The 13849-nt window shown below is 40.8% G+C and overlaps 1 protein-coding gene across 5 annotated transcripts in view; it reads left to right on the top strand.

Moving 5' to 3' along the window:
* Window positions 1-9262, top strand: part of znf385c (zinc finger protein 385C) — a 136392-nt gene extending 127130 nt beyond the window's left edge. For 4 of the 5 annotated variants that reach the window (XM_027285788.1, XM_019258649.2, XM_027285789.1 and 1 more), the window contains 5 exons: window positions 1706-2083; window positions 2197-2384; window positions 3736-3834; window positions 4381-4470; window positions 5996-9262. In XM_027285788.1, the coding sequence (XP_027141589.1) occupies window positions 1706-2083; window positions 2197-2384; window positions 3736-3834; window positions 4381-4470; window positions 5996-6226 (986 nt within the window). In that variant the 3' untranslated portion in view covers window positions 6227-9262. The remainder of the gene's footprint in view (window positions 1-1705; window positions 2084-2196; window positions 2385-3735; window positions 3835-4380; window positions 4471-5995) is intronic. The other variant, XM_027285790.1, reaches the window with a different exon arrangement.
* Window positions 9263-13849: the final 4587 nt, after the last annotated feature.

Genomic DNA, 13849 nt, shown 5'->3' with positions numbered 1-13849 from the left:
TTTCTTTTCGTTTTGGCAAATTTGGGCTTTAAAAAAAAATGAAGATAACTTAAACTCTGCTGAGATGGATGAAATGAGTCTCTTCTGAATGAAGACATTCATGATGAGCCTTTTGGATTTTCGGAGAGCTTTGATTCTCTCAAGCCTCCATGTCTTCCCCTGTAATGTTCCTGCTAAATCCATTGATCAGTATCACTCCCCTCCAGAGACGTCTCAGGTGGCCCTGTCTCTCACATAAGCCCAGGATCATACCTACACCTGCCCCCCCGCGATGGAGCTCAAATCCCTCAGAGGTCACTCTCATTACAGCGAGGCGACTAAGTCTAATCGAGTCTAATCTTGCTCCTATATAGGTTCTTTTTCTTTAGCGGGGAATGGAAGAGGAAGACCCTTATCTCCAATGATGAATTTACTTGGAGACGTAAAACAGAAAATCAATGTGTGTGTGTGTGTGTGTGTGTGTGTGTGTGTGTGTGCGTGTGCGCAGGGAGAAAGTGCACAGAATGAAATGGAGATATTCAGCGAGTGTAACACAGCGCTCTGGGGTGAAGTGTGTGTGACTCCCTTGGGAGGCCAATAGGGTGAAGGGGAGATGTGTAATAGAACTCCAGTGACTTATCGGCCCGGCAGTCGATGGGTTTGTTTATATTGACTGAGACTCCAGGTCCACTTGATATTTGAATAGTGAGGCAGAGTGAAAGAAGGGGAGAAAGGGAGAAAGGGAGGAGGCTGATGGCATTTACTTGCCTCAGCTAATGCTAATCTAGTCTGTTCCACATGGTTTAAAACAAAGGCAGATACTATATCAGAAAATGCCACAAAGCAAGCACTTGAAAAACACCATTAATGTTGGCTCCAGCGTTTTTTATTTAAAGAGAAATGGTTATTTGGGTGATTCAGTCAAATATATTTGCACTCAAAAAGTTAAGTCAATCTAAAGAGTGTTTTTGCTCTTTAAGCAGGCAAGGGGATTTTTCTTGCTATTTATTCAGGGTTCATTGTTTTTTTTCAGCTTTGTTGAGATTATATTAACTGGAATGGAACAAGCTTATAATCAGTGGTGAAAAGTGTAATCAACTACTCTGTTTATGTTAGAAAAAGTCAGTTTCAGCCTCAAAAAGTACATAACCTTTTACACTTTCATTACACAGCACAGCGTAAAGGAGGAGCCTTTAAACAACTCCACACACACACATCGCATATCATGTGTTTTACACCTGTAGCAGTGAGCAATTCAAACATCAGAGCTATCAAAGATGTTTTGTTAAAACTGCTATAATCTATATTTTTTATAATAGCAATGTATCAAATGACTACAAGGGGTCATTACAGTGATCATCCTTCCTCTTTGGCTTCAGCAGGCAGTTGCTTTCTGTGAAAAAAAACAGACAGTACTCTACTTGCCCAGCACCAAACAGCAGACAGACGCAGTTAGAGACTAGCTGGTGAGCATAGTGGAGCATTTAGTAGCTAAACAGCCAGATAGTTCCCTCGGGAGTTTGTAGAGGCCAAAAGCTAAAAGAGAGTGAATATCATTCATCATGTGGCCAGAAACAAGACTCCAAATGAATAATAATGTTGTTCCGTAACTGCTGGATGTGTAAATAAGCAACTGTCCCCTAATAAATTCACATGTCATATAACAAGTTTAAAAAATCCGCAGTTTGTTGGTATTATCCTTAATCTCTACCTTTTTTTTCTGCAGGTCTTCAGTCTGATTTAGAACCAGCCAACCTGGAGGGGAAGCTCGAGGAGAGCCCCAGGAGCTCCGTTATGCTGACGCCAGTATCCGAGGTTTCCTCTGTGGAGTTGGTCACTCTTTCCCCTCCTCAGATTTCACCTTCCTCACAGCTCTCGGAAACCGCCTCAGACACCAGTGCCCCCGAAGCCCCCGAAGCCCCAGAGGCCACAGAGACCGCAGGTGCAACAACTGAGTCGGGCAGCCATGCAGACACGTCTAGCACAAATGGGGAGTCACGTACTGATGAGGACAAAGACCCCAAGAAGAGCAAGGCTCACCTCCATTGTCCTGTCTGTAAAGTCACAGTCAACTCTGTCTCCCAACTGGAAGCACATAATAGCGGTAAACAGCTAATAAATAAATTTGTAACAGATTTTCGGTTTGTGAAAAATTGACTGAGCATCAAATATAAGCCTGTGATATATATATTTTTTTTATTTAACTCTCCCCACTAGGCACAAAGCACAAACTGATGCTGGAAGGCCACAGTGTTCTGCCTCGACGCAGGGGCAAAGTGGTGGCAACTCGTGCAGGCTGCAAGAGCAAACGGCTGGGCAGCAAAGGCAGTGTCGGGGTGCCCAGCAAGAACTTTCAGTGTGAAGTGTGTGAGATATTTGTGAACTCTGAGACCCAGCTTAGCCAGGTAAGGATCAAAGGATGGCCATTTCATGAACAGGTGTTTACTTTGTCATGGCCATTGTAAAAGAAAAGGAGTTGGTACAAATGAATGCATGTTAAGTCATTTCTCCTATGATAGCTGAGAAATTGACAAAAATATGTACGTGGAAGCAGCGGGGACATGCAAAACGTGTAGAACTTTTAGCAGCTCAAAATACATCAGAACTTTTTTGGCTGTAAAGTATCAGTGTAGGAGGACAAAACGGCAAGAGCTATCACTCTGGCACCTCTCTAGCCTCTCTGTGCTGTATGAAATGAAATATGAAGAGAGAAGCGGGGGCTTGGCAAAGTCCTGCAGATTTGTCAAGGTATAGTAAAGTGAGAGTGTTCCTAACCTGATAGGATTTTGTTCAACAGGACATAGCTGTTGACTCTGCAGGGGGAAAGCAGTCTAGCCCAGTCGCATCAGGCTGTGGAGAAGACGTTGCGTATGATTACTTCATCTGCACAGACAGATGATGTGGTCCCAGAATTAATCAGAAAACAGAACTGCCTGTGCATAGTTAGCAATTATCTAACACATCAAATCCGGTATTACTCATTGAACTTGGACCGGACTGATCTCTGTTACAATTACAAAAGCTATCACAAATGATGTGTATTAAAATGATAAATATGAATGATGGGATTCTAAATACCTCACTTAATCCGAGAGACCATTTTAACATCACCTTGATGGAGAATAGCCTAAATCAAAGCAGCAGTTTCATTTACAGCCACATGAATGAAGCCATTGAAAGCAGGTTGCGAGTGTTGAGTACATCTAAGCGGCAGCTATTTCACCACATTAGACAGATATCATCTGATGCTATAACTAACTGCAAAGCTCTTCAGTGAGCAGGCATTTATTTACCACTCATTATCCCAAGCTGCTAATACCTTCTGTATTTAATTTTCTGGTTACATTGGCATCAAACCAGGTTGAAGGGAAGTCATTTCTCCCCTTTGATGTTCATTAAATGCCACATCTGACTGACGGGATTGTCTCGGATGCAAATGCTAGAGTGGAATGTGAAAAAGATACAGGATATACTGGCATGTTTGAGCAGCCAGGCAGCTTTTAGCCTAAAATTCCATTCCACCAGTCTTACAGAAACATCCCCTATCCCCAGGAGGACATAAGCCTGTTAGTACTGCAGCCAGAGAAGGACATGTGTGGCTGCGGTAGGAAGTAATGTGATGTAATTTCTGTGCGCTTCAGTCATACTCGATGTGTATTCATTATTAATTCAGCGGATAACATTTGAAGTCGTACCACTATGGTACAACAGATGCTTGTTAGTTCTCGCTGATGATATTTCTGCTGGTCTCTGCAGCACATGAATAGCAGAAGGCACAAGGATAGGCTGGCCGGAAAACCACCCAAACCCAAATTTACCCCCCACAGCAAGAGCCAGCCAAGCTCCAGCTTAGCGGTAAGTTTCAGCATAAAGACACAAACAAATAAAACACTGTCACGCAAATATGCGCGCATGCACACACACTCAAGGAAGACTAAACGGAACATAATTGCCTTTGTCTTACAGCAGATATGCTTGAACATGCTGCACACATGTGCCAAAACTGGAATAAATTCAGCCCAGCTTGTAAACTAATGCATTTTTTAACACCAGTTTATCTTTGTTACAGTTAACTGATTTGCCCCCAACAGACATATAGTTAAAAAAAAATTTGTGACATTGTGCTCAGGGGCTTTTTTGTCTTGGTGAGGCAGCATGCTTGTCTTCCTGCACTGTCATAGAGGTTAAGCACACAGTTGTACTCAGTGAGTCCCCTACCCCTGAGTCAGGTCTAAAATAGTCCTGCTCTCCCCCACTGACCAGCTCTGACAACAGCAGTCTGAATCAGCACTCCAGATTAATCACTTCTCTGCTCCTGTCATATACACACCTCCCCACCTCTCCTTCTCCCCATACTACTCCTCCTCCTCCTCCTCCCCTTCCTCCTCCTCCATCCTACAGAACGTGAGATGGAGTGGCTATGCAGGCCTGGCTGTGTCTGCCATGAAGAAAGCGTTCAGCCAGTACAATCTCACCTCCCTCTCCTCGCAGGTCAGTGGCAGGAGAGGCTGAGACTGGGGTTGGATTGGAGGGCGAGAGCTTCAGATGGCTGAACTTTAGGCCTGGCCACGGGGCAGGGGACTGAGCAGAAATCATTGACCTTTTGTTGTTGTTGTTGTTGTTTTACATGAGGTGCTGCTTATTTTACCCCCTGGTGGTGATGTCAATAGAGATGTAAAGTGAAAGGAGCTATTTTTGGGTGTCTCCGTTTATTGGCAGAAAAAAATCCCATTTATTTTTTCCTTATTACATCCATCCATCCAATCGTCCATCCATCCATCCATTTCCCATAACCACTTATCCTTATCAGGCTTGCAGGGGGCTTCACACCTACTGGTCAAAGTTGTGAAAGATACAATCGACATAAAAAAAAAATAATGGGAAGAATGTAACTCCCAAGATACTTTCCACATGAAACATCCAATCACAGAGCTTAAAATTCAAATGTGACATCTCCGACAGGAAGAGGGAGATAAAGATTGCACTGTCGAGATAACAATAATACAATATGCAGCTTAAATCAATTCGCTTTTGAATTCTTTATGTAAGGTAATATTTAGGATAGCATTTAAAGAATCATTTAGGGAAACACTTCCCTCCCACTTCACAACTCTATCGATGAACATTAGCTCAGTCTGTTGATCTTTGGACCATTTTTACACCTTTTTATATCATGAAATTATTTTGTTTGTTGACAGTTGCCTGAAAGAGAGATCTGTGCAGCAAATACTTCCATCCATTGTAGGCTTGAAAACGTTTGTTCAGTCACAGTCGACAGCAGCTGCAGTCAGCTTGGATTCATAACACACTGGATTAAAATTGCATCCCTGACACACAGCAGGAACATATTAAAACATTCCTAAAAAAAATTTGCAAGTCTACTCTCACCTGTATATCCAATATGCACCAAAACAAGTGTTGCTTTGCTAATAAACTGCTGAATATGCTACAAGGAAGCAAGAGTGTGTGTGGTAAGTAAGTATTGTATTCAGAAATTCCACCAATTTCCATTTTCCAAGCTTACCACAACTGCTGTTTTCTGTGAAAGAGCAAACTAAAATGTTTTAAAACCCAACTTTCAAGGCTGCAGGGGTTAGTATTTGATAAGAAGGGAATTGTGGTTTGAAAATTTCTTTGGCAGCTTGTGGGGTACATCCATCTTAGCAAATCTCATCGAAGCTAATATCCATGCAATATCATGGCCATTGAATAATGAGGGATTTCACCTTGGGTTAAAAAAACAACAACATACTTTTAGCATCCTAAAGCTTTAAAGTAAATGATTGTCATTTAACCCTTCTCCTGGCTGAAATAGGCTGAGGTGTGTCCATACTGTAGTCCTAGCCTTCACCTAATATGCATATCTATTGAATGCAGCAAGCAAGTATGGAGCAATGTGTAAGAATGTATTCATCTCTGTGTGTAAATAAGGACCATGTGTTTTCCCAGTCAAAGTGTTCTGCCTTCACTGTGTTCTTCTCTCACTTCTCACCGTTCACCCTCCTGTCTTCTCCAGACCAAACTGGCCTTGCAGAAGCAGCTGACCAAGAGCTTGACAACTGGCTTCCTGCCCAACCCCCTCACCCCGCCAACTCTGTGCACGGTGGCGACTAACCCTCTGGCTCTACGCCACCCAGTGGGCACAACCACCTTCATCCAGACCCCCTTTCTGGGCCCTACACTGTTTCGGCCTGCCCCGGGGCCACTGAGGGCCACACACACTCCCATCATCTTCTCCCCCTACTAAAGACTTGACCCACTTCTCATTTGAGCTCCACCCATGTCCCTTTACCAAACCCCAGGCCCTTCTCTAGTGTGACCCACATGACAAAGGCCACACGCGAACTATGCAGCCCACCTGACTTACGCAGGAAAGAGTGCACAAGTCCTGACGCTCAGTAGGTCATTAGGCCTGAGAGCTGTTCCTATAATAAAGGCCAAGATCCCCCATCATGCCTTCTTTCTGCTCCTCTTATCATGAAGTAAGGAGGAGGACAGGCCTCCAGACAGTGACTGGTGCACAGAGGCCGCTTTTATAGCCATTTCATGGGTCAACGTGGTTTGGATTATGGATATTATTGTGTAATTTATTAGAGAACAAATATAGACAAGTCTAGATGTATGTTTAGTGTGGTTGCCACATAATAAGGTCCCTTTACTTGATGCTCTTTTAAAACATTTTTAACTTATTGGTTCGGGGGTTTTATGAAAGGTGGAAAGATCATAGTTCATTAAAGCAGCTGAGCTTCGAGTCATCCTCTCCTACAGCTCATTGATCAGTGTTTCCAACTAACAAGCTCAAAGGATCATCTGAGGTTGATTTCTGCCATATTTCATCTTGGATAGGGCAATTATCAAACAACTCTCTGCACGAGTACTCTGTGTCGACTTCAAACATTTGTATGTGAAGCTGAAACTACATACTGTATGTCCATGCATAAACCCTGTTAACACCATTTAGCACCTCCAGCTCTCGCCCAAACAGTTTCCTCGAGCTGTGAACTCGTATAATGAAAACATCTCTCTTTCCTTCTGAGTCACAACCACAGTCACAGCCCGACAGATCTACGGATATTTTTTTCCGTTATTTTTTCCCCAGGATTAAGGACTCATTAAGGTCCAGAAAAGGTCAGCTTGTCAAGTTGACTTAATTTCAATTTGCAAATTTATTTTTCTTTTGCTCCAGTGCATCTTTTACACAAATGCAGCTTGAACATTATGTTCTCACCAAGCTAGAGGCAGGAAAAATTATTTCTTCAGCTATCGATGTCTTACATTCCAAAATGCCATTATTTCTTTCCCCTCATGACTGCTCTTTTTTCCCCCCTCTTCCTCCATCACCCCGCTATCGTCACCTCACTGTGGCGTTATCTCAGCATGAGATGACGATGATGGTGATGGTGACGATGAGGAGGAGGAGCAAGGAACCCCCTCCACACACACACACACACACACACACACACACACACCCTCAACGCGCAGCTCGACACATGCACACACACATAATGAAAACCCAATGGATAACTTGAAGACATGATGAGATTTCAGAGCTCAATGAAAAGTTTGGATGACAGCGGGTTGGGAGGCTGCTCAGCCAGTATTTGATTGACATCCTGTTGCAGTGTCTGCGCACAGCGTGGGAGGGAACAAAGCACAGTGCCATGGCAACCACATTAAAAGCACCTTAAAACTGATTTACTTATAAAAGCAATGAAAATTGTGTTGATATTCACCTTCTTTTGCTCTAGGTGTATGTTTTTACAATCCCATGTCAATTTCAGTGAGAATTTTGCTTGGAAAAAACAAACAAACAAACAAAAAAAAACAATCAGGTGAGAATGATCACACTATGGTTTATCCATAACTAAGACAAGTCTCACATTTAAAGCAATACATTCAGTATGTTTTATGTTTATGATGTGTTATCAGTGTGTCAATGGCTTTATCTATTCTATACTGTACACACGTGTAACAATGTATTATGTACTCCAACACAGCCAATGGCCAACTCTGAGTTGTCAGCAAAGAGTCATTTGAAATGCGGGGTTGTCTTGATCGCGCTGACCTTGATGCTTGATGCTCGTGGTCAGTAGCCACGTGTTGTGACTCTGGGCTGAGCCATTTCCATTTATAGCTGCTGCTCTGTGCTGCGGAAAGGGTGCTTCGGCGCCATATGACATTGCTGTTTCACTTTTTAGTGGAGCGGGAGAACTTTTGTATGACTTCCACTGAGCAAAACAACGTTACGTCAGAGACAAGTGTTTGGGATAAGTGTCACAAGTGCAACATCAACTGTCATATTTCTGTTCATGCCCGCGTGCTGTCAACCTCCGACCCCCCCCTCCTCTACCTCCCACCTCCTCTTCCCACCCAGATTATCTACTGACACTCAGCCCTCCCTCTGCCAAAATGGACTGTCACATAAGGACTTGGAGCATACACATCATCTGTCCTCACACTCATACCAAATCATGTTCTCTTTAAATTACAGTAATGGAGCAAATCCTATGCATTTCTCATTGTGCAATATGTATAGTTGTCTGTGATGCAGCAGTGCCATCTGTTGTGAAAACCCTGTAATTGCCATCCAATACTAGTGCTTCTACAAAACCTTTGATTCTACAGTATGTACATTTCTGTTTAAGGACGCCCAAGTCTTTCTGGCCACCCGGGTCTACCCGCCATACTGATGTGATTCTCCCCAGTCGCACTACTCAGTGAACCAGCCAGCCTTTAATCTTCACTGTTCGTTTGTTTCTATCGCTCAGTGGGAACTCTGACCTAAAGAACTGAAACTTTCTTAAAATAAAGAATCTAGAGAAGGCAAATTATATGTAGAAATCATAGAGTAACTATAGAGATTTTATCAGAGTTGCTATTGTTATCTGTATCATAATGAACTGCTATCATAGAAGAGAGTAGATTATGTTATTGTAAGCTCTGTGCAGCATACAGGGACAAAAAAAATGCTTTCTTTCTTCTTCTTTTTTTTTCTCCTTTGTTTATTTACATGGTTTTACCAACATGTTTTTTTAAAGTACAAGAGAAAATATTTAAAACAAACTTTTTTGAGTGAGCTTTTTTTTTTTTCTCTCTTCTCTCCTTGTTGACGGTGACTGAATTAATAATGTAATTCAAGGCCTTTTTAGACAGTATCCTAAAGTCACATTAGACAGGCCTTCTCAGGGGTGACAGGTTGAGCAAATGCTAACATGACCATCCATTCAGGGTATCCCTCCATAGCTCTAGAGAGCAGGAAACACTGTACACATGGATGGATTGACAAAAAAAAACTTACAGTGCTGTACCATAGAAAGGACAAGTGATGGATTTTGGAAAATAAAGCTTTTAGAACTTGTAAAAAAACCAATGTATTAATGATTATGTCAATGTGTGTGGGTGTGAGTGCACTTTCCATGGGTGGAAAGAAAAAGCAGCAACAGCCGAGAATGCAGTACTTTGAGTCAGATTGATATTTGAGCAATAAAAATACGTGCGTGGGTGTGTGACAAAAAGGCTAAGAGATGAATGCTAATGAATTAACAGTGGAGACAAGAATGCTCAGATTTACAAAGATTCTTAAAAATGCACTTGCACTCTTTCTTTGATTGTTATGTTTGGTACAGTTAAATGACATGGAGAAAATGCTTCAAAATACAAGTTAGCAATTAGATTTAAAATCAAAAAATGAGCAGATACTGCTCAACTCATACGTTCATATGTGATCCTGCATTTGAAGGTGTCGACTGCCTTCTCCACCCTCACAGCATCTGTTCATGTGGCAACCCACAGCTACTCATTTTTCCAGCCATTTCAGGAAACAACTTGTAACAGCAGGACTGGTGTTTAGCCAAGATACAATGGCGAAAGCAAATGGAAACAAGTAAAAGCCGGTGTGTCTAAGCTCTGTTGCATCTGTGGCACATAGAGGAGCGATACACCTGAGTGGCTGATGTGGTTTAGAGACAGGCTAATCTCCTTTAACTACAGATGATTCTCCACAGATGACCATTGGATTGGCTCTAGCTACTGCAGAAAGGTTTGATACCAAACAATGAATCTGCCTGAATTGTAGAGCAGCAACTCACTGATGTATTTAACATTTACTGTGTGTTCACCGACATGTCTCTGAGGTGCCGAGCACCCAGGCATCACTAAAGCCAACCAAGAGGAGCATCCTCATATGTGATATACTGACTCTATGCTTTTATCTATCTCACAGGACAATCATGTATTTAGCTGTGTATTAATGTCCCAGTTTTCTTGTGTATTTGAAGTAAAGCCCCTGGATATATTCATTGATGTTGTCCTCTGTGCCTTAGGTCATCACGCCAGCGCGTCCTTTGTGGAAACGGTAGATAAGCACAAACAAAGTCCAACGCATCCTGTGGTGCCAATCAAAGAAAAACCATTGGATCCCCAGCACTTACTAAAGCCGGTTTATGGCAGAAGGACATGATGACCTTGCTGTGCTGTGACACTGGTGTATCCGCTGTATTGATCCAGTATCTTATCTGGCTGCTCTCCATGGAGGGACTGACACCCTTATCTCCTGTTCTGGTGGCCATCCACCACTTCTCAATGCAAAAGTCACCCCTTATACACATTGTTTCTCTGTGTGTGTGTGTGGTCACTGAAAGCAAATGGGTGATTTATAAGCTGGAAAAGAAAATACATCTACATTTCTTTGGTGCCACATTTAGCTTAATATTCTATCTTAACTGTCATGACTGATAATGTAACGTAATGGCTAGTTATTTTACAGTATGATTAATTTAATATTTAAAATTTTACAGTACAATCATGTACAGTAATTATTAGGTAAATAATTAGTCTGGGGTGTGCTATTGCAAAAATATACAATTATTTTAGTGTTTAATTATGATCTGCTGCTGATTTGATTAGAGTTTTTACATATTGGAAACATGATGTTTTATTGATATTATTTTATTTTGGCAATCCATACCCACAGTACAATTATTACTACAGTATATTACAATTATTTCATAGCTGGCATCACAGGTCAGTTCAGGTTTTGAGATTAATTGGTTGCATCTCTGGGGTGTAATTACTCAATATAAAGATTTTAACATGTCTATACTTTCTTCTCATTATTTCTTGGCACTCATCACAGATAATTAGCATTTTGTCAAAACAATTTCGACAATATTATGAAGAACATACATTGTGTAGTGTTGTGTACAGAGATATTACTAATCCTGCAGTGATGCAATTGAGGGTAAAAAGCCAAAAAAAAACAAAGATGAGAGAAGGAGACAGAGAGTTGGGGTAGCTGAGCAGTGGAATAAATCAATTTCCTTTTCAGCTTTCACAGTGTCTTTATTTAGTCTTTTACTGAGCTTAAATTGTCTCTTTATTGACTGGTGGGAGACAATGTGTCAACATGTCCCACTGGATAATGTCAAAGGTGTCAAAGTCAACATACTCGCCTTTCAGTTTGTGCGAACACGGTGAATGCACAAAGTATAAGGAACAAGATCCAATTTTTGCACGGTTCTGAATGTCTTAAAACTCATTTATCCCAGATTAAATGTTCTTTCAGGGCAAATGATATGTCTCAGAGGCTTGTGGGAAGCCAGCATGACAGCTACCATTTGACATAACTGATGGCTTAAGAGCAGCTGATATTTTCAGGCCACAGAAAAATAAAAAGCCTTGATAGCACAGAGAATAAAGGTAGTGCTGCCATTTCGTCAGTATGTGTTCACTCCTGTGTGGAATTGTTTTATTAATCTGATGCTTCATGGTAGGGGTTGTTAAATGAGGAGTAGCTTCCAGGGTTGAAGTCTATTTTCTCTCCACAAAACCAAAAAAACAAAAAAAAACAAGGGAGGGATAAAATGTTATTTATTTTTTGGGTCTCCCTGGAGGGCTGGAGTCATGAGACACTGTCATGCAACAGTAAAAGAGTATTACCAGTAGCAACACAAAGGCATCACCTTGTTACCCTGTGACCGTGCCAGTGTGAATTTCTCTTTTGTGGTCAGTGTAGTCTGAAGGAAGAAGAAGGTTCATAAATCACACAGGCAAGAGACAAATCGATCCCCTCACTCTGGCACACTCACAGTATGTATTTTTTATTTTTTTTCCCCATCTGGGTGACACAGAGACATGGAGGCATTACACAGACACTGATGGGAGAATGTATTGATAACTTACAGGAGACTTATCCCTCGCTGTCAGAACTTGGAAACATAAAATGAACACCACTGTGTGCCGCCAGAGTCCAAATGTGTGATACAATAACTGAACTAGTGAGTAACATCAGCGCAGTGGCTCAGTTCCAGTCATTAAAAAGAACAGGACTGAAATGAGATGGTACATGATAGTAACATGTGGGAAAACTAAGGTGAGTGTAATATAATTTCATAAATGTTCCACTTGAGGTTTTCTCATTATCTTGCATTAACCTCTCCAGTCAACATAATTTCCTCTGCTGAAACATCTCTGACCTTTTTTTCCCTACCATACTGAAACTGCTTTATATTTTTTAAGCCATTGCACAGATTTGACGTTTTTGACAGATACAGAATACCAAACTAATTCATGTTCCGGTAACAATTTTCAGCCAGATGTAATGACTAACTGAATACAAAAAAGTTTCAGTGTTTTAAGGCGAAACTGATGTGTCAGTTAAGGGGTTAAAAAAAACCCAAAACATTTAATCAGTTGTCAGCACAAATCACTCCACGGTATTTACAATAATCAGTGAATCGCTGGCACAGCCGGAATCATTTTTCCCGTTTGTCATAAATATTTCACATTTGTTTGTTCCATATTTAAATTTTGTTGGCATCAAAAGTCATGGTGTACATTGAAGTTAACTAACTGCATGACAGTTCACAGTTGGCTGCCTGATTTAAGTTTCCATTCAGTTTGATTTTAAATCTTGTATAAATCAATTAGTGTCACTGAGATGAAAGACTATATTTTTAATTAGATGCCAACGCTTGCTTCCGCCTCATCTTTTTATGTGACACAAAGTGTTAACATAAATATACAAGCATACCACAAAGCTTTTGAAGCTTCTGTCCAAAGAAAAGTGAATTAAACCTTCAAAGGAACAAGGGCTCGATGTTATCAAAAACAATTTCCCTTCCAAAGAAACATGACATCAAGTGTTCATTGTAAATCTATATTACAAGTAGATTTTGTTCAGTGAACATTATCATGGGGTATCAATGTTGGTTTCCACAATCGCAATATTACAGATATTTAGCGATATTTATTATTCTTTGGATGGACAGGATACGGAAACACCACTGTCACTTTCAATTGTTTTATTTTAAAGGTTTTCACCGAAACATATGTTTTTTGTTGTCTGACTTGACTATCTAGTATCTGTGTTAATATCAGTAAATCGTCACTGATATCAGTACTCTCACAAATAACATTAGTGATGTCAGCATTTTTTTTTATTCATAAAGAGCTGTTATAAGAAGAATTTTCTGGTCCTTTCTGGTACACGTTAAGACAGACATGGTAGCAAACACTTTCAGTGAATACTTAAATAAATCATGTTTTTACAGTGTTAAATGAAATATACTGTGCACATTTAATTGTTGATTTTTATCTCCATGTCTCTTAAGGGCCCTCATGCGCGACCAGGTTATACAAGCAATTTTGTCTATTTTTAGTGTCAGGACACTGGAGAACACACAACTGGAAGAAACTCAGATCAGTGGACTTCTGTAAAGATTATTGAAACAAGAGATCTCAAGAATATTTAATTGTGTACACATTGATATTTATATTAAAATCAAACTGCACAAGAGCATCTACCTTGTTTTACTGGATGATCAGAGACATCTACTGGCCACAAAATATACTACAATGTAAACTAGCTGAG

This window comes from Larimichthys crocea, chromosome XII (assembly GCF_000972845.2).
Source record: "Larimichthys crocea isolate SSNF chromosome XII, L_crocea_2.0, whole genome shotgun sequence".
Classification (NCBI taxonomy): domain Eukaryota; kingdom Metazoa; phylum Chordata; class Actinopteri; family Sciaenidae; genus Larimichthys; species Larimichthys crocea.
This window is presented reverse-complemented; position numbering and strand designations above follow the sequence as displayed.